Source organism: Mustela nigripes, chromosome 12 (genome assembly GCF_022355385.1).
Source record: "Mustela nigripes isolate SB6536 chromosome 12, MUSNIG.SB6536, whole genome shotgun sequence".
NCBI classification, from domain to species: domain Eukaryota; kingdom Metazoa; phylum Chordata; class Mammalia; order Carnivora; family Mustelidae; genus Mustela; species Mustela nigripes.
Window position 1 is genome coordinate 93,878,551 of NC_081568.1, and position 25,142 is coordinate 93,903,692.

General features: G+C 35.0%; 1 protein-coding gene across 1 annotated transcript in view; it reads left to right on the top strand.

The window, feature by feature from the left end:
* The window catches only part of ERBIN (erbb2 interacting protein), a 125,682-nt gene that overhangs the window by 87,798 nt on the left and 12,742 nt on the right, over positions 1 to 25,142 (top strand). Inside the window, exons 15-21 of the mRNA XM_059417984.1 lie at positions 814 to 913; positions 7,675 to 7,796; positions 9,078 to 9,251; positions 10,142 to 10,327; positions 17,357 to 17,471; positions 19,492 to 19,675; positions 22,024 to 23,569. Coding sequence (XP_059273967.1) covers positions 814 to 913; positions 7,675 to 7,796; positions 9,078 to 9,251; positions 10,142 to 10,327; positions 17,357 to 17,471; positions 19,492 to 19,675; positions 22,024 to 23,569 — 2,427 coding nt within the window. The remainder of the gene's footprint in view (positions 1 to 813; positions 914 to 7,674; positions 7,797 to 9,077; positions 9,252 to 10,141; positions 10,328 to 17,356; positions 17,472 to 19,491; positions 19,676 to 22,023; positions 23,570 to 25,142) is intronic.

The window sequence follows — 25,142 nt, forward strand, 5'->3', positions numbered from 1 at the left end:
GAACTAGCTAGCTGCAAAATTTTCACAAAAGTCTAAAGATTTATTTGGTAGGATGGCAGGTGAGGGAGAGATTGGGTAGTTCCCTCCCTATTTAGAGTTGACTAAGGCTTGGATTGGTAGGATTTTAAGTTAAAATGATGGCTAAAGTTACTAGTTTTCTTAAGAATAAATTGAAATCACTTTATAACCAGTTAGGAAAGAAGTCTTAAGAAAAAAAGAGGTCCAAAATGATGGATTTATAGTTTCACCACTGAGTAACTTGTGGTATCATTAAGGTAGACAGGAGACAGGGAGAAGAGAGAATCAGGTTACAACTTCGTATTTGTTTTAAGTACTCTCTTTTCAGCTAGAATTAATCTGCAGATAACTGGACTAAACCTTCTAAATTATTTCCTTAAAAGCCTCTTTCCAAAGGGGAAGGATAACATAAAGGGGGCACAATAATGTAAAATGGAAAGGCTTATTTTATAGCTTTATTAAATCACTGTGATAAGTAATTATTGGGCTGTGGATATACTTGGTATTGGAAATGTTTTAAAATTGTATTGATAACCAGTGATAATTGCAGTACAGCATGGGTTTTGTTTTACATTAAAAACTAAATGGTTGTTTGTTTATTTGTTTGTTTTTTTAAGATCCTTACAAGTTTCAAATCAGTGCCTAAAAGTTTTTTTTATGTATATATAATCTTGCTTTTGTAATCTACACATTGGTACTTTATAGAAAAAATGATGAGTACTTATTCAGAAGAATTGCTGGATATGTATTTGCTTTAGGATTATTGAAAATTAAACATTTATTTTCTTTCCCTAGTCCAAACCCCTGATACCTCTTCAAAAAGAGACTGATTCAGAGACCCAGAAAATGGTGCTTACTAACTACATGTTCCCTCAGCAGCCGAGGACTGAGGATGGTAGGAACTTAAAAATTTCTTTATTTTTAAAAATTATAATATTAACAAATCACAGCATAGATGTGAAGTGAATTTTAAGTCTCATAGATTCTTAATAGATTGAAGGGAATTTGGAGAATTAGTCGATAAATTTCTGAAAATGAGAAAATAATTCAGTATCTCAGGATTGTAGATAGTTGAACTTAGAGGTACATGTAGACCATATGCTTCCTTAAGTGATTCCTTGAAATTAAACAGTCAACTTCATCTATAATAGGACTCTCTGTTCTTTAGCTAAATGTTAGGAATACATGTCAGGTGTCATGTAATGATGAATATTGAACCAGGAAATATTTTGTTCACTTCTTTTGTTGTAGACTAAATACCACCCTTGGATCTGTATACCAGATAAGGATATTTGTAGAAGTCTGAGTAAAAGGTTATTTCTAAGTTCTTACGTTTTGCCTAGAAAGGAGAATATATAGGCTTTACTGTTGACCACACATGTTTTTGAACAGTTTTGGTATGAAAGCCTTTTAGACTAAGGAGCAAATTGTTTTTAATACATATTGTTATATGTCTGTGTGTGATGTATGTTTTATGTTACACCTAAAAATAGAATTGTTATGTGTATATTTTTCTGAAACCAGTGACAATCTTCATGGCCCAAAGTTATTTATAAATTAACTCTTAATAAATAAAAACACTGCAGGGGCGCCTGGGTGGCTCAGTGGGTTAAGCAGCTGCCTTCGGCTCGGGTCATGATTTCAGGGTCCTGGGATCGAGTCCCGCATCAGGCTCTCTGCTCACCGGGGAGCCTGCTTCCCTCTCTCTCTCTCTGCCTGCCTCTCCATCTACTTGTGATTTCTCTCTGTCAAATAAATAAATAAAATCTTTTTAAAAATAAATAAATAAAAACACTGCAGAAAATATATTCTTGAGTTTCAGTTTCCTTATCCTGGAATACTGATAATAGTATCTGTTTTGCAGGGTTTCTGTACAGATGAGAACCACTGGGTGTAAAGTACTTAGCAAAATGACAGAATCATATTAGCTGTTATTATTCTTAGATTGTTTTGGCAGGCTTAGCAAACAGTTTTGAAATACTTACTGAGATTATAGACTAAATTCATTTAACTCTGTTCCATTATTGGTGATAATTAAAGAACTCTTTTATCTGTGCTAATTATTTCTTATTCTTTGCAAGGAGAAATAAAAAACTTGCTTTGATAAGTTATCATTTCTTGGGAATTATTTAATGAGGTTGATTTGGGTGAAGCAAAACTGTTTAGCTTTTGAATTAAATTAAAAGTTAAGACTTTTGAGAAATCAGATGTGAATAGCCTCTTTCATTGAGGATCTATAATTAATGCTTAGAGAATAGGTTTGTAAGCATAATTCCTTTTTCATGTATTTAAACCCCAGTTTCCATATTTAGCAGTATAATTTGGAAACATATTCATAACAAAATGTAGTATACTTCATTTTAGGTAGTGTTGAAGTATTGTTTAATAATGCAAGTACTGTATATATACGCATTAGAAGTTAAGAAGTCGGGGGCACCTGGCTGGCTTATTCGGTAGAATTTGTGACTGTTGATCTCAGGGTCATGAATTCAAGACCCTTGTTGGGTGTAGAAATTACCAAGGGCAAAAAAAAAAAAAAAAACAACAAAAGAAATTAGGAAGTTCAAAGTGGATCTACCAACTCTGGCTTATGCCCCTGTTTGTGCATTGTGGGGAATTATAATGAATGTTTGGATACATCAATAGGTGTTTTTTTCTTTGTTTGCCATAGGCACTGGGACTTATGTCTCTATTTTCCGCTTCATCTCTGAAGGTGATTTCTAATAGAATTACAATCAGCTACATAATATATTCCAATAGTTCTTCTTTGATGTGGGAAGATAGAATGGTAATAGTTAAAATATTTATGAGGAAAGAGAATTAATTTTTAGTGTAGAGAAGAGACTTTAATGTCCTGTTGCATGGGTTAGCAAGTTACTTAAGCAAAGAACCATTTAGTAAATATTATAGGTTTCATAGACTATATTTTTCTATTCTACCTGCTTGATGCTGTCTGTTTCATGCAAAAACAGTCGCAGACAATATGTAAACAAATGAGCTAAGGTGTGTTCTAATAAAATTTTATTTGTGGGCAGAGAAATTTAGATTTCATGTAATTTTCATGTGTCATGAAATAATTTTTTGGGTTTTGGGATTTTGCTGCAACATTTAAAAATTTTAAAATTGTCTGGAGGTTGTAAGCTATACAAAAGCAGAAAGTGGGCCAGATTTAATAGCTTTTGTCCCTGTCCTAAAGGCATATTGGGAAAATTTGTTCTTATTCTCATTTTGCTGCATTTATTTCAGAAAAAATAAAAATTGGTAATTATTAGAAATCCGATACGGGGACACCTGGGTAGCTCAGTCGATTAAGTGTCTGCCTTCCCCTCTGGTCATGATCCCAGAGTCCTGGGATCAAGGCCCTCATTAGGCTCCTTGCTCAGCTGGGAGCCTGCTTATCCCTCTGCCTGCCTCTATCCCTCCCTGTGCATGCTCTTCCTCTCTCCTCTCTCTCTCTGACAAATAAATAAATAAAATCTTAAAAAGAAAAAAAAAGAAATCCAATACAGATATCATTTTGAAAGAAGATTCTCAGACAAAATTACTCTGTACTTTGTGATAGAACCAAAGTCTCCAAAGGACTTATTTAATCTTTGATAATTTTATTATATTAATGCGTTACTACTGTTTGGTCTACCTGCTTTTGTTACTGCCATATAGAGACTTCAGAATGTTATTTTCCTTTCATTTTAACTAACACTAAAATAACCAAACATGATTCCAGCAATGACTAGAACTAGCCAAAGGCATATGTATTTTTGGGTTTTTTGGGGGTGTTTTTTTTTTGTTTTTTAAATTTTATTTATTTATTTGAGAGAGAAAGTGAGTGAGCACGAGCAGGATGAAGGGCAGAGGGAGAAGCTGAGCAGGGAGCCCAGTGTGGGACTCGATCCCTGGACTCCGGATCGTGACCGAGCCAAAGGCAGATGCTTAACTGACTGAGCCACCCAGGCATCCCTGAACTAAACTGTTAAATATACATCTGTGAGAGACCATTGAAGGCCCTTCTAGGAAACAATCAGATAAATATATTCCGTCATAATACTTTTTGTTCCAATAAGTGATTGGCACACTGTGGCCCATGGGCCATATCTAGCCTATTACCTGTTTTTGTGTGGCCCACAAGCTAAGAATAGTTTTTTACAGGTGAATATTTACATCAGTTTGATGATAGTCAATACCAGTTAAGAAATATGTTACTCTAACAGTGAGAACTTTAGTCTTCTCATTTACTATATAACAAAATTTATAAGTTTAGTATATTTTAAATTTGTCAGTAATATTTGGAAATTTGTTTTCTCTCATAAGTACCTCCTGTAATATCCTTGATTTTGTCTCTTGGTTCACAAAGCTTAACATATTTATTATCTAACCATTTACAGAAAAAGTTTGGTGACTCCTGCTCAGAACTGTTCTACTCATGGGTATACTCATTCCTTGATCTCTCTTACTGTCTTCTCTTTTCATGATTCAGATTTACCTGGCCTCCTATCATTTCTGTCATTTTGATTTATTCCATTTGTTTCTAAAACAGGTCGTAGTTCAGGTAAGAAATGTATTTGTGATACAAAGAGTAGAAATAGCAAAATCTTGGCCTTCAAATTTTTGGTATGAGAGATGTATTTTAGAGTAGAAGAGTTTTAAAAGGAAAAGTCTGAGATACATTTATAGTATGCTGAGTCCTTGGGGTGCCTGGCTGGCTCAGTCAGAAGAGCATGTGACTCTTGATCTCAGGGTCATGAGTTTGAGCCCCACCTTGGATGTAGAGATTACTTAAATAAATAAAACTTAGAAAAAATAATATTCTGAGTCCTCTTAGAGTTTACATGTTTCTCAAAGTATTTCACTATCGGTATTATTACAAAGAAAACACTGTAACATACTGCAGTTAATAATACTGAATCAGAAAGTATACTGACATGGCCAGGTGGGTGAATTCTTTTTCAAATGCAAGAAAAACTTTTCCCTTCATCATAGTACCTCCAAGTAATAAGTCAGAAAATACAATGTTCTTGACTTAGAGTTTTATACAGTTTAAGGAGAATAGATACTTGGTTCACATTTAATTCATTCCATTTTTATTTAGCACCAATATGCCAAGCAGTGGGTTAGATCTAAGTATTTAATGATAAAAATCCTTGCTTCAAGACGGTCATGTTCTATGGTGCCTGGCTGGCTCACTCAGTAGAGCATGACTCTTGACCTCAGGGTAGTGAATTCAAGGCCTACATTGGGTGTAGAGATTAATTAAAATCTTTAAAAATTAAAAAAAAAAAAGCCTCACCTTCTAAAGGTGAATAATGATGGATAAGTTTGAAATAGAAAGCATGGTATTGGTATTGGGGCCTATTAGAGGAATCAGTGTTAAATGGGAAACAGCATCCATGTAACAATTTGTATCTGGGGAAAACTGGTTGTTGCAGGGGTCAGGGAATTTTCAGTCTGAGTGTTTTGATGGCATTTCTTTATTCATTGAAGTCAAAGAGAAAACTTCCTCTAGAGGTCGGGGGTAGGGACCTTGAAGACAGTGATTTGTAGTAGGAGGAAAGACCGACTAGAAATAAATGGGATTCCTGGGCAGCACTGAAGATGGAGCAAAGATAAAGGAATACCATACATTTGTAAAGGTTCTAAACAACAGGGTGATGTCACTTTTCTCTGATAGAAGTGAGCGGTCCAGATCAAAGAAGTTAGGTGGTTGAAGTAGCACATCCGTGGGTTTTGTTGGAAAGGTATAAACTGAGAAAGGGGCAAGAAATTTGAAAGTGGTTAAAATAATGTATCATTAAACCAAAGCTGAATAGAAAAGAAAGTAAAACCTACAGTGGATTTACAGGAAGAGTAAGAAATGAGAATAAGGAACTCAAAGTGTACCAGCAATAATAAGGAAGGGAATGCTTTGAAAGAATGAGTGTTGTAGTGGTCAAGGAGAAGGAAAGTTTTACAGAAGCTTACATCTTGAGTGTGACCAGGATTATGAATCACATTGGTGAAATATAGATGGACATTGAAATTCAGAAGATTGAGGCCTGTGAAATTGTAGTGGTGTAGAGGGGATTAATCACACATTGTTACCGTTCTTGATATTGGCAAGTTTTAGGTAGAGAGAAAGGCTATTAGGCAAATACTAGAGTCTCCAGTGAATCTGCCAGGGTTATCAGGTCTAGTGGCATCTAAAATGCAGAGAAAGTAGTAGTATTACTTGATGTCCTGAATCTCAAAAGATGTGAGGTTTACACTAAAGCATAGAAAGTATAGGCGATCAGAAGTTGACAAGAATGAGGGTCATGGTAAAAGTTACTTCCCTTGGAGTTCTGAAAAAATTCTGGTATAAGATTGCTTTGGCTTGATATAAAAACTCTTAAGAGATTTCTCAGCTAGTCTGGTGATTGAAATTGTTGCTTAAGATGGGAGGGGAATTTTTTGAACCATGGAAATAGGCTTTGTTGCAAACTGCTTGGCTCTGCTTGCCTTTCCAAGTATACCACAAAAGTCAATAGGGATTCCTAGGAATTTGAACTACCTTCCGCAAATTTAAAAAAAACAAACTTTATAATTCATTAACTATTAATGCCACAAAGTTATTTTTTAAAAAATTTTTCTTGAGCCAAGTATTGAAAACAAGAAAAGCTGAAGGTAAAAACTCAATTCTTCTTGTTCAGATTTGGTTTTGTGATGTTCTTTGTTTGGATATGATATTACAGAATGGTAAGAATCCCACAATAAAGACTAAAAATTAATGATAATGATGCTACTTTTGGCTAAACATTCAAACTGACCACATACGGGTATTCTAGGAATTTTTTTTTTCAACTAATTTTGGGTGCTTTTACTCCCTTTTGTTTTGAGTGAGTGGAGTCATTTTTTTTTAGAGGACAGAAAACAGTTGTGATTTTATCTTGTATTGCACAAACTTCTGTGTGGTGAGGTATAATAGTCAAGTGGATTAATTGTTAAGCCTTAGATTTTTTTACTTGCCTAAAAAGCAAAAAATATATAATAGTTGTTGACTCTTTACCTTCAATATTATATTGCATAGCAGGATATATAGTGTTGCATTTATGTTTGATTTTCAATTTTCCTTACATTTTAATATAAAAAATCACTATATTAGCACTTTATTTGCTTAGTAAATTATTAGCACTTTATTTGCTTAGTAAAGCTGTATATAAAGTATAATGTATAATGCAAAGATTTAATTGCAAGGCATCAGGGTAATCTTTTTTTTAACCAAAGTAACTTACTTTGTCTTTATCTCCTCATCCCCCTTATATGATGAACAATATCAGAATAGGGACGATTATTCTGAAATAATTTATGTATTGCCGTGTCATATGTGTGCTGCTGAAGGAGGCACAATTACCATGCTGCTTTTTGTAGGGAACTGCACAAAATCACATACCTACTTAGAGTTGTAATTGTTAGATTCTTTTCAGGAACCCTTCTGGTAATAGGACAAATTCACTTAAGGGAAGAAAAGATATATGATTAATACTTTTAAAGAGATATTACAGTTACAGGAGCATTGAATGCTGTTGGCATTGATCAGTCTTGACTTACCTTAATGTTTATAACTCAAAATTATGAGCAAGTAATGGTTTTCCATAATTACAGCAAAATATAGTATATTTTTGTTTGTTGTTTGTTTTTCTTTAGTTATGTTCATATCAGATAATGAAAGTTTTAATCCTTCACTGTGGGAGGAACAGAGGAAACAGCGGGCTCAAGTAGCATTTGATTGTGATGAAGACAAAGATGAAAGGGAGGCACCTCCCAGGGTGAGTCCTGTTTTCCCTTCAGGTTTTAAACAGATCCACTGATACTTAATTGGTGCTATTTACCTTACTGTACTGTTTCAGAGATACAAAGGAATATTGGTTTCATTCCTTGCCCTCAAGGCACTTGAAGTTTTATTGATCCCACTGTGTCCTGTGAAAGAATTTAAAAACAGTATAAAACTATGTGATTTTAAGCCAAATTTCATAATATAAAAATAAGAGAAAAACACGTGATTGCTTTCCCTCTTCCTGTTTTTTAATGATTTATTATTTAGATTCTAGGGATCAAGAACTCTGTTATGAACATGTTTTTCTTTATGGGTTTGAGAATCTGTGTTGCAGTGACAGAAGTAGTAAATAAATCATTTCCAAATTACTTGTGGATATAATTATTTTGCCCTTATATAAACTAGCTGAATCCCAGAAAAATGGCAATTAGACTGACTTTGGAAGTATTTGGTTCCTGGCATATAAGACAGTATATAAATGTAGGAATTTTATATGTGTCTGGAAAAATATCTATCTGGAAAACATACCTGTTTCAAAGCCAAGTGATAGTGTTGGCAATATCCACACCATAAATCTTAAGATGGAAGACATACTAGTCTGCTTTTAAAAAAAGTTTTCAGGGGCGCCTGGGTGGCTCAGTGGGTTAAGGCCTCTGCCTTCGGCTCAGGTCATGGTCCCAGGGTCCTGGGATTGAGTCCCACATCAGGCTCTCTGCTTGGCAGGGAGCCTGCTTCCTCCTCTCTCTCTGCCTATCTCCTCTGCCTACTTGTAATCTCTGTCTGTCAAATAAATAAATAAAAATCTTAAAAAAAAAAGTTTTCAAAGTATTAGTTAAATCTGTAACTGTGAAGTCTTTCACTATTGATAAAACCATACTTCTGTCTAAAATGCTTTCAGGGGGTGCCTAGGTGCCCTCAGTTAGTTAAGCGGCTGGCTTGGACTTAGGTCATGATCCCGGAGTCCCAGGATCAAGTCCCGCATCAGACTCCCTGCTCGGCAGGGAGGCTGCTTCTCCCCCTGACGCTCCCCCTTGTCATTCTCTCTCTTTCTTTCTCTCTCTGTGTACCTCTCTCTCTGTCTCTGTCTCTCTCTCTCTAAAATAAATAAAATCTTAAATAAAATAAAATGATCTTAGTGGCCTATCATCTGTGTTTAAAGTTACCCCCAGGAGCCAGATAACCAATGCAATTAAAGTGGGTTATAGTTAAATTTTGAGGTTGATGTTAGAAATATTTATCCATATTTCAAATTTTACTTATTTTATTTCTCTAGGAGGGAAATTTGAAGAGATATCCAACACCATACCCAGATGAGCTTAAGAATATGGTCAAAACTGTTCAAACCATTGTACATAGACTAAAAGATGAAGAGACCTGTGAAGATTCTGGAAAAGAACTGAAACCACATGAAGATCAGCAAGTTGTAAATAATGATGTGGGTGTGAAGGTTAGAAAACTCAATTTAAAAGAATTGACTAAAACTTATTTCAAGCTTTTTAAAACTTTGAAAGAATAATCGATACAATGGTCCTTTTTGTATACACGATAATGTCCTCCCAAATTTAGGGTGTTGTTCTCACCACCTGAAGTAAAAGCTAGAATAATCGGCAGACTCTCTGATTGCTATTATTACACTTCAATATGGTTACAGATTTTCCATGTGGGCAGGATAACGTCATCATAGGTTTTAAAAAAATAAGGAATGTCAGAAAATTTGTTGTTACGGAAATACTTTTTTTCCCGTGTTAACATTGATCCACTCTACCCAATTCTAATTTTAAATGTAATTGCTATGACAGACTATTTCCTTGGGATGTTTCAGAAATGTACAACAATCCTTAAAGTGTGTGTTCCTTTCATGGAATTTGTTCCCCCACATTATATTACAGAAACAGTTTTCTTATGTTGCTAGAGTTACCATATATTCCACAATCAGCAGAAAACAGTCTAACCAGCCTGAGTTTGAGTCTGCTGCGCTAAGTGACTCATTCATGAATGCCAGCTTTGCAGCTTAAGAGGTGAAATGTAGCCTCAGCTAAATTATAAAGTTTAATGTGGTTCATGAACCTTTGGGGGCCACCTGCTCCCCAAATGAGCATATATGGCCAAAATAAATACATACCATATACACATACATACACACACACTGTACATATATATATTTAGTAATCTCTGCACCTAATGTGGGGCTTGAACCCATGATCCTGATATTAGGACTCACAGAGTCTTCCTGTGGAACCAAACAGGCACCCTACTTTTAAATTCTAATCTGAACTATAGTACAAAAATAGATACAGAGCTTTAAGGAATATGGATTCTTTGTTTTCTTTGACGTAGACTTCAGAAAGTACCACTCCAGTAAGAATCAAAGCTGATGAAAGAGAAAAGTATATGATAGGAAACTCTTTACAGAAGACCAGTGAATCTGAAGCTGAGATTAGTCCTGGGAGTCTACCAGTGACTACAAATATGAAAGCCTCTGAAAACTTGAAGCATATTGTTAATCACGACGATGTTTTTGAGGTACTGCATTGTGTTTATTCTCTGGAACAGTTGTAACAACTTTTAAGAATTTAGCATTTCATTATTCCTAACTAAAGATAAAAAAATGTTAATCAAACGCAGAAAATACACTACCTCATTTGAGAAATTTCATGGTATTTGTTATAGTATTACTCATTTATCACTTCAAACTTAAAATTTTATAACCTGTATTGCATTCACGTTTGCTATGTAAATTATATTGTGGTAGTTCTATTCTAATTCTTTAATATACATCATCTCAATTGTTTATTGAAAAGATTGCCATAAGTATAGTTCAGTTATTTCACTTATTTAAGCATTTATCATTGATTGTGAAATATTTTTTTTCTTTGAATGTCTAACACTTTTTTAAAGTTACAGTTTTAGTTAGGATACAGTGTTCTATTAGTTTCAGGTATATAATATAGTGATTTAATAATTCTGTACATTACTCAGTACTCCTCAAGAGCACTCTTAAATCCCATCACATATTTCACCCATCCTCCACCTTCCTCCCATCTGGTAACTTTGTTCTCTATAGTTCAGAGTCTGATTCTTAGTTTGTCTCTTTCTTTCTTTGTTCGTTTGTTTTGTTTCTTGAATTCCAAATACAAATGAAATCATTAAGTATTTGTCCTTTCCTGACTGACTTTTTCCATTTAGCATTATACTCTCTAGAGCCATCCATGTTGCTCCAAATGGCAAGATTTCGTTGTTTTTTGATGGCTGTATAATATTCCAGTATACCTATCTGTCCATCGATAGCAACATAGATAGATACACACACACACACACATTCCATATCTTCTTTATGCATTCCTTATCGATGGACACTGCTTCCATATTTTGACTATTGTAATTGATTCTGTCATAAACATCAGGGTGCATATATCAAAATAGTGTTTTCATATTCTTTGGGTAAATACCCAGTAGTAGAATTACTGGATCATATGGTAATTCTTTTTTTTTTTTTTCTTCTTTTTTTGAGGAACCTCCACACTTTTTTCCACAGTGACTGTACCAGTTTGCATTCCCAACACAAGTGCAGGATGGTTCCTTTTCTCCATATCCTCACCAATACTGTTGTTTCTTATTTTTGATTTTAGCCATTCTAACAGTTGTGAGGTAATACTTCATTGTGATTTTTGATTTGCATTGCCTTGATAATGAGTGATGTTGAGATCCTTTTCATGTGTCTGTTGGCCCTCTCTGTGTCTTCTTTGGAGAAATGTCTGTTCATGTTTTCTGCCCATTTTTTAATTTAGATTATTTTTTTGGTATTGAGTTTTACAAGTTTTTTATATATTTTGGATACTAACCCTTTATCAGATGTCTCATTTGCAAGTATCTGCTCCCATTCAATAAGTTGTCTTTTAGTTTTATTAATTGGTTCCTTTGCTGTGGAGAAGTTTTATTTTGATGTAGTCTCAATGGTTTATTTTTGCTTTTGTTCCCCTTGCCTTTGGACACACATCTAGAAAAATGTTCTGGGTCACCTGGCTGGCTCAGTCAGAAGAGCGTGCAAGTTGTGATCTCAAGTTTTTGAGTTTGAGCCCCACAGTGGGTGGAGAGAGTATGTAAAGACAAAATCTTGAAAAAAGAGAAAGAAAAATGTTCCTGTGGCCAGTGTCAGAGAAATTACTGCCTGTGCTGTCTTCTAGGATTTTTATGATTTCAGGTCCCACATTTAGGTTCTCAATCCATTTTGAGTTTATTTTGTGTATGGTTTTAGAAGGTGGTCCAGTTTCATTGTTTTGCATGTTGCTCTCCAGTTTTCCTACCACCATTTGTTGAAAAAACATTCTTTTTCCCACTGGATATTCTTTCCTGCTTTGTTGAGGATGAATTGACCCAGATGATCATGGATTTATTTCTGGATTCTGTTCTATTCCACTTCTCAATGTTTCTGGTTTTGTGCCAATACTATACTGTTTTGATTACTATACCTTTGGGTAGTATATCTTGAAATCTTTGCTTTTACTACCTCCAGTTTTGTTCTTACTTTGTTTTAAGTAGGATACATGCCTAACGTGGGGCTTGAGCTTATGTCCCTCAGATCAAGTTGCATGCTTTACCAGCTGAGCCAACCAAACACCCCCCCATTCTTCTTTTTCAAGATTGTTTTGACTATTTCAGGTCTTTGGGGTTCCATACAAATATTAGGGTTATTTGTTCTAGTTCTATGGAAATTGCTGTTGGTAATTCAATATGATTACATTAAATCTGTACAATGATTTTGGGTAGTATGGCCTTTTTAACAATATTTGTTCTTCCATTCAGTGCACATGGGGTGTCTTTCCATTTGTTTGTGTCATCTTCAGTTTCTTCTCTCAGTGTTTTAGTTTTTAGAGTTAACCTCCTTGGTTAAGTTTATATCTAAATTTTTATTTTTAAGATTTATTTTTATTTTTATTTATTTGACACAGAGACATCACAGATAGGCAGAAAGGCAGGCAGACAGAGAGGGGTAAGCAGGCTCCCCGCTGAGCAGAGAGCCCAATGTGGTGCTCTATCCTAGGATCCTGAAACCAGGACCCAAGCCAAAGGCAGAGGCTTAACCCTCTGAGCCACCCAGGCACCCCCCACCAGACCCCCAGATACTATTTTTGATGCAGTTGTAAATGGGATTGTTTTCTTAGTTTCTCTTTCTGCTACTTTGTTTTTAGTGTATAGAAATGCAATGAATTTCTGTATATTGATTTTTGTATCCTGTGACTTTCTGTATTCATTTAGTAATTTAGTAATTTTTAGTAATTTTTTGGTGGAGTCTGAGACTTTCTTTTAAGAGTTTCTTCTAGTGGATCAATAAAAGCTGTAACTTTTTTTTTAAACAGGTTTTTTGAGGTATAGATCACATGCTATGTAATTCACCCATTTAAATAAAGGTTGTACCCTTTATTCAGTGGCTACTGATACACTAAAAGTTGTTCAGCCTTCACTGCAGTGAACTTTTTGTTACTTTTTGAACATTTTTATTACCCAGAAAAGAAAGCCAGTACTTCTTAGCCATCTCCCCACAACATCTCCATCCCCTTGAGCCCTAGCGTCTTATGTACTAATTATTTGCCTCTATAGATTTGACCATTGATACATACTCCATGGTATCAATAATGATGGACATTTTGGTTATTTCCACATTTTGACTATAGTGTGTAATGCCACTGTGAATGCTTGCATACAAGTTTTTGTGTCAGTAAATATTTTCTTTTTTTTTCTTGGATATATACCTAAGAGTAAAACTTTTGAATCATATAGTGACTCTGTTTACCTGTTTGAGAAAATGCCAGAGTTTTCCAGAAGTAGCTGCACTTTTTTTTTTCTTTTTTTTGCATTCCTCTCATACACTGCTGGAGATAATGTAAAATGATAAAGCTCTAACTTTGCAAAATGAAATTCTGATGTGTTTTTGATTTATAGCTATATTGCCCATTATGTATCCACTAGTTGTAAGTGGTTATTTAAATTAAGTAAATAAAGGTAAGAGCTCTGTTTCTTAGTTTTACTAGTCTACATTACAGGTGATCAGTAGCTATGTCTGGCTAGTTAGTGGTTACCATCTTGAACTGCACAGACCAGTCATTTCTATCATTATAGAAAGTTCTTTTGCAGAGCACTGGTATATAGAAAAGGTGATATTGTGGGTTCATAGCAGCATCTTTATTCCTGAAAAATTTAAATGCATTCAAAGCATATCATCTGTCTTCAAGATTATCCATTAAGCTAGTATTCACTTACTAGAAAGAAGCCTCATGGCTTGTGAATGTATTTTAAATGGATCACATTATTCCATATACTTATCATATACATTGCACCTAATACAGCATAGTTTGTGAAAAGGTTATTGGGTTTGTCCCAGTGAATTTAATACTTTATTTTGTATGATTTCTATGCAGAAGGCACTGTGTTTGAACTATGGTGACAGAATAGATATATGGGTATACAGATACAGTCAAGGTTAGACGGTGCTGAGTGTATAAGAAAAATACTAAGTGATAAAAATATTAAGTGCTACATAAATTTAGAAAAAGAGGTATTTTCTGGCTAAGAACAACCATGGATGCTTTAGGGTGAAGGAGCCATTTAATTTGTACATTGTAATATTTCATCTAGCAGAAATAGGAGAACTGAATAAAATATGGAAGGAATAATGATAGCAAAAGGGAGGTACCTGAGAAATGTAGAAAAGAACATGTTCCATCTACCTGAGTGTAGGTAGAATGGGGTTGGAGTGGTAGAATGAAACAAAATTAGTAGAGTAGTTTGGCTCCTGATGATGAGGCTCTGGAAAGCCATGCTAAAATGTTTGGATTTAGTGTTCTGTAGTCTTTGAGGAGCCACTGAAGGCCTTTTAGCAGAGCAGTACTTGTGGTAGAGCTACATATTAGGGTTATCTGGCAACAGCTACTGAATTTCCCCATTTCAGGGCTTTATTTATATAAATGACTTATTTATATAAATACTCTTTATTAGAATACTAGAAAATGTGGACTGAAACTTAGTTTTAAGAATGTAAGAGATTTAGTATGAAATATCCCTGACTATAAGGAGTGAAGAGGGAATAGTCACACAGCTGTGCTTGAATAGGATGATGCCATTAACTGAACTTGAATATTAAGAGAACAAGGAGCCTTTGAAGGATGAGGTTGTTTTTGAATATGTGGAATTTGAACACTTAACAGGACCATCCATTAAACATACTCAGTAGGTCGTTGGAAATGTGTCTCTTTAGCTCAGAAGAGAAATGAAAGCTAAATTATAAACTGAAGAATTATATACATTAAACATAACTATTGAAGAAAATGCAGTCCAAAGGGAAGGAGTGGGGAAGGACAAAATAAGAGCTAACTGCAGGAACATTAGTTGACTTGAGCACAGGAGACAGAAAGGTGAGGAAATGTAGGAGGCCATAGCTCCCAGATGCCAGGTGTAGTATTGGAGGAAGTCTGCTCAGCAGTTGAAAGTACTGTCTGTATCAAAATTGGGACATACCATTTGCCCTTCCTTCTCCTGTTCTCTCATTCTTTGTGCATTAATTCTACCATTAGGTTCTGTTCATTCCTAAATTTCTGTCAGATTCCTTTTTTCTTTTTCAGCCATCACTGCCGTTGCCTAAAGATAATTTTTTTTTTTTCCTTTAGGACTATTAGGATAACCAGGTCCCTTTCTGCTGCTCTCTATCTCTTCCCATGCATTTATTTTTTTTAAGATTTTTTATTTATGTATTTTATGTATATTATGTATTTGACACAGAGAGAGACAGTAGGAGGAGTGGGAGAGGGAGAAGCAGGCTTCCCCGCAGAGCAGGGAACCTGATGCAGGGCTTGATTCCAGGACCCTGGGATCATGACCTGAGCCGAAGGTAGACATTTACCAACTGAGCTACCACGCACCCCTTTCCATGCATTCTTAATATCAGAGTTACCGTTTTGAAAGATAACCTGATACGAACTCCTGGCTTGGCAACTTCCAGTAGTGACCAGCACGTACTTGATACTCAAAAGCATAACCTTTCCCTTTTCAGTCCAATCTAACTTTTCTGTCTCCTGGCAGTTATCTGAGCTCCAGCTACATGGAATTGACATACCTTCTCTTATTTCTATGCTTTCATTTGTGCAGAATGTCATTCCTCTCTTACCTCACCCCTCACTTCTCTTTCTTCGCTCTTTACTTTCTCTTCCTGTTCTACTAATTAGAAATGTCTTTCCATCGTAGTACAGTCATGAACGGGGTTTGGCAAACTATGACCTTTGGCCCATGTCTGGCCCACTGCCTGTCATTATATGGCTTGAAAGCTAAGAACAGCTTTTACATTATTTTTTTTAAAGAGTGTATTCATTTGTTTGAAAGACAGAGGTCACAAGTAGGCAGAGAGGCAGGCAGAGAGAGAGAGGGGGGAAGCAGGCTCCCCGCTGAGCAGAGAGCCCAATGTGGGGCTTGATCCCAGGACCCTGAGGATCATGACCTGAGCCGAAGGCAGAGGCTTAACCCACTGAGCCATTAGGCGCCCCCAGCTTTTGCATTATTAAGTATTGAATAGGAATCAACAGAAGAAGACACTTTCATGACATGCGAAAAATCAGATGAAATTAAATTTTCCTGGCACATAGCCACAGGCATTTGTTTACATATTGTCTATAGCTACTTGAGTGCCACAGTGGCAGAGTTGAATAGTTGAGAGACTTAAGGGCCTCGAAGTGTAACATATTTATGATCTGGCTTTTTTACTGAGATAGTTTTCTGACCCTGGTCCATATCTTTATTATGTCATCTATGAGTAACCACAAGTCTTAGTACTTTTAACAGAACAATGTTTAAGAGTTTTTATTTTCATCATATTATTTATTTATTTTCATCATTTGGAATAATAATTAAATCTGCAAAAGCTCTGTTTTTTATATACAGTATTTGCAATGTTAAAATATTTCTATAAATAGTTGTTCACCACCAGGTCCTTTTGTTCACTACACCTTTCACTTAACCACTCAGTGGCAGATAATCTGGGACTTTCATCAAATATTAGAGAAAAATTCATGGAAAATAATAAAAAATTCTCTCTTCAAATTGGTCAGAAATTGCCATTAACTCATTTTCGTAAAAGAACTCCTCAGTCCTTCTGACTCCTTGCAACTTGATAATTTTGGAGGGAATAAATGTGAGAATTAGGAAGAGACTTTTGGTTGGAATACCTCTAAACAGAGTTTTTCAATGACAGAGATTGTGCTTTATTCATTTTTATTTCTCTAACACTTGGCAGAGTACCAGGCACATTATAATCATTAATATACTTGAATTAAAACCTATCATGAAGTATTATTCCATAGCCACTTTGACATATTTAATAATTGCCACAGTTTTATTGCCATATCTTGAAAAACTTAAATTATATACTAGTTTTAGTTGCTGTTACCATAAAAAGGTTTTTTTCCATGTTCTAAGTATTCTTTTCTCTTTGAAGTTCTTATGACTTAATATATATTCTTTCAAAGAAACCAAAGTTTATTTAAATACTTTCTTCTTTCTTTAAATTAGGAATCTGAAGAACTTTCTTCTGATGAAGAGATGAAAATGGCAGAGATGCGACCACCATTAATTGAAAGCTCTATTAACCAGCCAAAAGTGGTAGCTCTTAGTAATAACAAAAAAGGTTAGATGTTGAAAGCACTAGGAATAGAAATGGGCTGAATTTATCAAATTTATAATTTTTTAAAATAAATTTCACTAAAAGTCATTATATTATTTAGAATACTTTTTTGAAACAATTTTTAAAATATGCCTTCCTAAACGGTCTGTTCTTTATCCCTCTTGTTTTTTAAAGAAGACCCTTATTAGATATTTTCTCTTCCCTCATGCAAGGTTATGTATGAGGGCATGGGCTTTATATAACAGAAAAACCTCTGTTGTGATTCTGTTTTTGCTGCTTATTTGTTGGGTAACCCTTGAGCTGCTTAATTTTATGCATATGAACTTATCTAACTTGACATACATTGAGGCTAATGAAGTAGTTTGTGAGTATCAAATGTGCCAGATTATTCAGTGTACTCAGATCTAGCACAATACCTGATGTAGAATAGATGCTTGTTATTTTATCTGTCCTGGAACTCTTTTTAAACCATCCTCACACCCCAGCCATTTTTTTTCTTGTAATAGAATCTCTGACTCTTCTTAGACATGAAAGGGAACTTGAAGGATATCTATCCCTTCCTTTCACCCTTCCTCACTCCTCCCCCCAGTGCCTGAACGTGTCTGTATTATCTCTACCAAATATTCATCCAGTCTTTGCCTTTATGGCATTAATGAAACTTACGTCAAGGTGCCTCTAGATAGTTTGATTTTCATAATAATAGTGATAGTGATATGTATTTGAGTACTTACTAGTTCCTGCTTACTGTGCTATCTAACCGCACAAGGAAGTTGAAGAGGAAGAATAATATCTAGGAAAGAACTTATCTAGGAAAGAAAGGAATAATATCTGGGAAAGAAAGCCATCTTGCTTAACAGTATTTTAAAAATTAAGACTCCAGCGCCCAGATACCTTAAAGTTGAGTATAGAAAGCCCCATGTACTATTATTGCCAACTGTAAAGAAAATCCAGACTACTCAAACTGTGCCCCTAAGATATTTGGAGCAGAAAAAATATCTTTAATTCATATAATCTCCTTTGACTCTCTCTGTATATACTATTTCTGTGATGTGGGTAAAATTTCATTAAAAACGGTCTTCAGGGTTGTAAAGATATTAAATCATTTCGTTTTTTCATTTTGTTTTTAAGTAAGCTTTTTTCCCAGCCTGGAGCTTGAACTGAAGACCCTGAGATCAGGAGTTATATGCCCCACTGACTGAGCTAGCCAGGTGCCCCAAGTTACTATCTTTTTTATCATTACTTTTAAAAATATAATACTTTCTGATAGTACCTGCCTATAATGGCATATGAATATTGTCTATTTCTGATTATATAAAAAACAAAAGCCATCTCATATATTGATCATTTTTTAAATATATAATTCTTTGAAATGGTTTAAAAATAGCAGGAGAGAGCTCACCTGGTGAACTTTCTTGATTTCTTCGGTGTTTTTTTTAATTGACTGTATTGCCCATTTTTATTTTCAGAATAGATTAAAACAATTCCATACTTACATGAAATAATTTCTTCCCCAGGTTACAAATCTAGGCTGTGAACTCTACTGTTTATTCTTTGTTTTTATGTCTTTTTGAAGTTGTGAATGAGGGACTACCTGGCTGGCCCAGTTAATAAAGTATGCAATTCTTGATCTGTAGGTTGTGAATTCAAGCCCCACGTTGGGTGTAGGTCCTACTGAATAAAATACTGTGAATGAGTGGAAGAGCCTTATTCACTAAAATTAATTGATGGCCTTAGAAAAACTTTGTATAATATAATCTTGTCAGTAGTTAAAACTGAATCAAATTCTGGATAATCTTAACATAGATTATATTTGTCAAAAACTTAAAGGTATCATGAGTTTTAAATTATTTAATCTTTGTGTATATTAGGACTGAATTTTCAGAAGTGCTTTTATTTATCTTCTAATCCATAGAATCCTTTATATATTGAACCAGGACAATATAAATGTCATTTGTCATTACTGCAAAGTATTAAACGCAAATCCTTAGTGACTTTATCAATAGCTTAAGTTTTTGTATTTCAGATGATACAAAGGATACAGATTCATTATCGGATGAAGTTACACACAATAGCAATCAGAATAACAGCAACTGTTCTTCTCCATCTCGGATGTCTGATTCAGTTTCTCTTAACACTGATAGTAGTCAAGATACCTCACTTTGCTCTCCAGTGAAACAAACTCATATTGGTATTAATTCCAAAATCAGGTTTGTGAACATCTTAATAGAATAATTTATTTATACAGTAGAGATAATAAGGCAAATAAATATATATGACTAAAACAAACCAGATTTCACAAATTAATATTATAGAAGTAGTTCAGGTAGTATATGATTTCCTCCCCATTTTATCACTACTTATTTAGGTTTGCTACGTTTTCATTTGTAATAGTTTTTTTTTTTAAAGATTTTATTTATTTATTTGACAGACAGAGATCACAAGTAGGCAGAGAGGCAGGCAGAGAGAGAGAGAGGAGGAAGCAGGCTCTTTGCAGAGCAGACAGCCCGATGTGGGGCTCGATCCCAGGACACTGGGATCATGACCTGAGCCGAAGGCAGAGGCTTTAACCCACTGAGCCACTCAGGCACCCCCATTTGTAATACGTTTTTAAGTGGGAAAGAAAAAGAGCATCTGGCTACATCAGTTGGAATACCATGTGACTTTTGATTTTGAGGTTATAGATTCAAGCCTCACATGGGGTATAGAGATTACTAAAAAAATAAACTTCTTTTTAAAAATGGGGAAGAAAGAATTTAAAATATTCTAATTCTCTTCATTAAAAAATTGGACACTGTAACAGTATTTTTAGATATTAAAACAAACATGTTTAGAGTAATTCAAGTTGAAATGGGTATTTTTTAGATACTCATATTTTTAAAGATTTTTATTTATTTATTTGACAGAGAGCAAGATCACGAATAGGCAGAGGGGCAGGCAGAGAGTGAGAAGCAGGCTCCCCGCTGAGCAGAGAGCCTGATGCAGGACTCAATCCCAGGACCCTGAGACCATGACCTGAGCCAAACACAGAGGCTTAACCCACTGAGCCACACAGGTGCTCTGTTACTCATTTTTGAAGAGTGCCATTAAAGGGCATTCAGTACTTTTAACTACTTCTGTATCTTTGAATTAGCCCCAAATTTGTAGGTCAGACTCTAAACAAGACTTAATTCCTATAGGCTAAAATTAGCTGAAGTTTAAAACAACTGTTATTTGGGCTTTCAAAATACTTGGCTATCAAAATAAGATGTGTTGTTTCACCTTCATGTTAATGTATCAGCTAGGTGCTTATTAGAAAGATTTGGGTTACTACTGAACCCAAAGCTTACTGTATGGATAATTTTTAGAGTAAAATGGTTCTTAAATTCCAGACACAGTTAAGTATATGTGCTGCCGAAGCGAGCACATCCAGACACAGTTAAGTCAAATTTTGTTTGTGCTGATTTGTATTGTTGTAGAAGGAAAATAAATTTTATGTCACAAAATGAGTTTAGCTATTACGTACTTATGAATAATTATTTCTGCCTTCTGAATTTGAGGCTGAGACCTAGTGTGGTAGTAGAATAATTTTATAACCTCTTAGATGTTAAGATAATGATTAATTTTTGAAGTAATGTTTCCAGTATTTTGTTGGGAAATAGTTTTAGTATTTTATAAATTTTATAAATAAATTTTATTTATTTCATTACCCAAAGTTTTTTGGGTAATGAAATAAAGGGTATCAAAGGGATATATCCACAACTTTGTTGTATTTCTGTAATGAATATAGTCTGTTACCTAATGGGAAGATCAATCCTAAGGAATATTTGTTAAACATAACTTGAATACTTATGCAAGAGGGCACAAATATGACTTCATATTTGTGTGAAATATAAGTAGGTTTATTTCCACAAAGCAGAAATAAAATGTTTTCTGTAATTTTAAAATAGCACATTTATAAATATTTGCCAAATACAATGAAATAACTTAGAAGAGTGATTAGATTTAGTTTTGCTTTTGGTCTTCAGATTTTTTTCAGTCTGTATTGTTTAGTTTTATTTTTTAAATCACCATACAATGAAACTGACTTCTTGGGGCACCTGGGTGGCTCAGTGGGTTAAAGCCTCTGCCTTCAGCTCAGGTCATGATCCCAGAGTCCTGGGATTGAGCCCCGCATAGCGTTCTCTGCTCAGCAGGGAGCCTGCTTCCTCCCCTCTCTCTGCCTGCCTCTCTGCCTGCTTGTGATCTCTGTCTGTCAAATAAATAAATAAAATCTTAAAAAAAAAAAAAACTAACTAACTTCTTGTTGAGTTCTGTAAGTTTATTTTTTTAGTATAACCTACCTACTTTTTTTTTTTTTTTTAAGATTTTATTTATTTATTTGACAGGGTCCTGGGATAAAGCCCTACATCGGACTCTCTACTCAGTAGGGAGCCTGCTTCTCTGGTTCTCTCTCTCTCTCTCTGCCTGCCTCTCTGCCTACTTGTGATCCCTGTGAAATAAATAAATAAAATCTTTAAAAATAAAGAAAAAGAACCTGAGCTTTATGATGTTTGTGATAAAATTATCTTTGTTTTAGACAAGAAGATGAAAATTTTAACAGCCTCTTACAAAATGGAGATATTTTAAATCATTCAACAGAAGAAAAATTCCAGCTTCATGATAAAAAAGACATTAACTTACCTGAATATGATTTGAATATTGAAGAGCGATTGGTTCTTATTGAGAAAAGTGTTGACTCAGCAGCCACATCTGATGAATCTCACAAACTAGACCATATCAATATGAATCTTAATAAACTTGTAACTAATGATACATTTCAACCAGAGATAGTGGAAAGATCAAAGACACAGGATATAGTGCTTGGAACAGACTTTTTAAGCATTAATTCTAAAGGAGAAGCTGAGCCCTTGGAAAATGGAAATAAGTATTCTAATCTGGAATGTGTAAATAAGATAAATGGACATTCTGAGGAAACTCCACAGTCTGCTAGGAGGACTGAACCACATGGCACTGATTCTTCTGTTGATATGGGTGTTTCCAAAAGCACTGAAGATCTCTCTCCTCAGAGAAGTGGGCCAATTGGATCTGTTGTGAAATCTCATAGTATAACTAATATGGAGACTGGAGGGTTAAAAATCTATGACATTCTTAGTGATAATGGACCACAGCAGCCAAGTGCAACAATTAAAGTAACATCTACTGTTGATGGAAAAAATATTGTCAGGAGCAAGTCTGCTACACTTTTGTATGATCAACCATTGCAAGTATTTACTGGTTCTTCTTCATCTACTGATTTAATATCAGGTACAAAGGCAGTTTTCAAGTTTGATTCAAATCATAATCCTGAAGAGCCAAATATAATAAGAAGCCCCACAGTAAGTGGCCCACAACCTATGCCTCAGATGTACGGTCCTCCTCAGTATAACATCCAGTACAGTAGCAGTGCTGCTGTTAAGGACACTCTGTGGCACACCAAACAGAATCCCCAAATAGATCATGTCGGTTTTCCTCCTCAGCGCCTTCCTAGATCAGAGAGCACAGAAAGTCATAGTTATGCTAAACATTCTGCCAATATGAATTTCTCTAACCATAACAATGTTCGGGCTAATACTGGATACCATTTACATCAGAGGGTTGGTCCAGGAAGACACGGTGAAATGTGGGCCATCTCACCAAACGACCGACTCATTCCTGGAGCAACTCGAACTACGATTCAGCGACAAAGTAGTGTTTCCTCTACAGCTTCTGTAAATCTTGGTGAATCAGGTCCCACAAGGCGGGCCCAGATTCCTGAAGGAGAATATTTATCATACAGAGAGTTACATTCAGCGGGAAGAACTCCAGTGATGTCAGGATCACAGAGACCTCTTTCTGCACGAACATATAGCATCGATGGTCCAAATACATCAAGGCCTCAGAGTGCTCGACCCTCCATTAGTGAAATACCAGAGAGAACTATGTCCGTTAGTGATTTTAATTATTCACGGACTAGTCCTTCAAAAAGACCAAATGCAAGGGTTGGTTCTGAGCATTCTTTATTAGATCCTCCAGGAAAAAGTAAAGTTCCTCATGATTGGAGAGAACAAGTACTACGACACATTGAAGCCAAAAAGTTAGAAAAGGTAATTAAATATGAATTTTTTATTTTCCTTTCTATAAAATTATTTTTCTTAAAAATATTTGGTATTCTTTGTTTCTTAAGGTGAAACAAGATACTCTGAATTACTGAATATATACTTATATTTGAGGATTTTATTCTTGGTACTTACAACAGAGTTCAAGTTTAGACTTAGCCAGTCTCAAAACAACTGAGATGGTAGGATATGCTTCTTTTCTGTTTCTTACTCCCCAGTGTTTCCTGATAAGCTAAAATGCATTTCATATGTTTAGTGTATATCTTTTTTAGACTGTGCCATACATACTGTAAATAATACATGCATCTGCATGTATACCTCTGTTTAGCATTTTCTGATCTCCCTCTCTCATCTATTAATAATTATTGGTTATGTAACTATGTATACGAAAATAGTAGTCTTACTATATAATTAGCAGAATAACAAGAAATATCCTAAATGTAAATATTTTATCTAAGATTTTTTTTCCCAGTCAATGTTTTAAGACTAACACTGTCACTGACACAGATGGCTTCTAGCATGGCATTTACTCTTGACTTTCCTGAACTGCATTTCTGACCTATCTAAAATCAGATGTCTTTGGCTCTAATGAAGTTTGGAAATCATTGGTAAAATAACTTAAGATCATGTTTAGCTTATTTGTTTGTAAAAACAGCTAAATGTATACAACCTCAATTAGTCATTTAAAAAACTTCCTTAGGTCCAGTTTTTCAAAAATGAATGCCTAAAATATGATTAATACCATGTATCAATTCACATGAACCTCTGCTTACCATTGTTAGCTCTTTTCAATACTATCACCTTAAAATAGCTGAACATCTAATGGCCTTGAATCATACTCATCCATTTTGTCTCATCTGTAGCTGTACTTATTATTGAGGCTCTTCGAACTTGTGTGCTTTTTCTAAGGAATTTAGAAATTACTTTTATTTTTTTTGAAGATTTTATTAATTTATTTGACAGACAGAGATCACAAGGCAGGCAGAGAGGCAGGCAGAGAGAGAGGGGGAAGCAGGCTCCCCGCTGAGCAGAGAGCCCAACTTGGGCTTGATCCCAGGACCCTGGGATCATGACCTGAGCTGAAGGCAGAGACTTCAACCCACTGTGCCACCCAGGTGCCCCAAGAATTTGGAAATTACTTAAGCAAAGGAGTACCATCGCTGTTTTGTAACAAAACTCCTGGAGTTATTATGGAACTAGAAGGAGGAAGGGCTATAGGTATGGTTTGTTTTGCTTTGCTTTGTTTTGAAGAGAAGGAAGAGGCTATAGTTAAGTTGATTAAAAATAAGAAATGTATTGATGGAATTGAGACAAAGATAAGAATTCAAGAGACAGTTTCGAAACAGACTCTAGAATAGTTTACTTGTGATTGGAATATTCCTCTATTAAGTGTCTGAGGAAAAGGAATTAAGCTTGAGTGGTACCTTGAATAACTGTTTGTTGGAAATGCCAACATAGAGAATGAAGAGCAGATTTGGTGAAGAGATGAATTCGGTTATCATTATATTCTGTGTAGTTGATATCTCAGGTGCCTGTTCTCCCAGTACTTTCCTGTTTGATG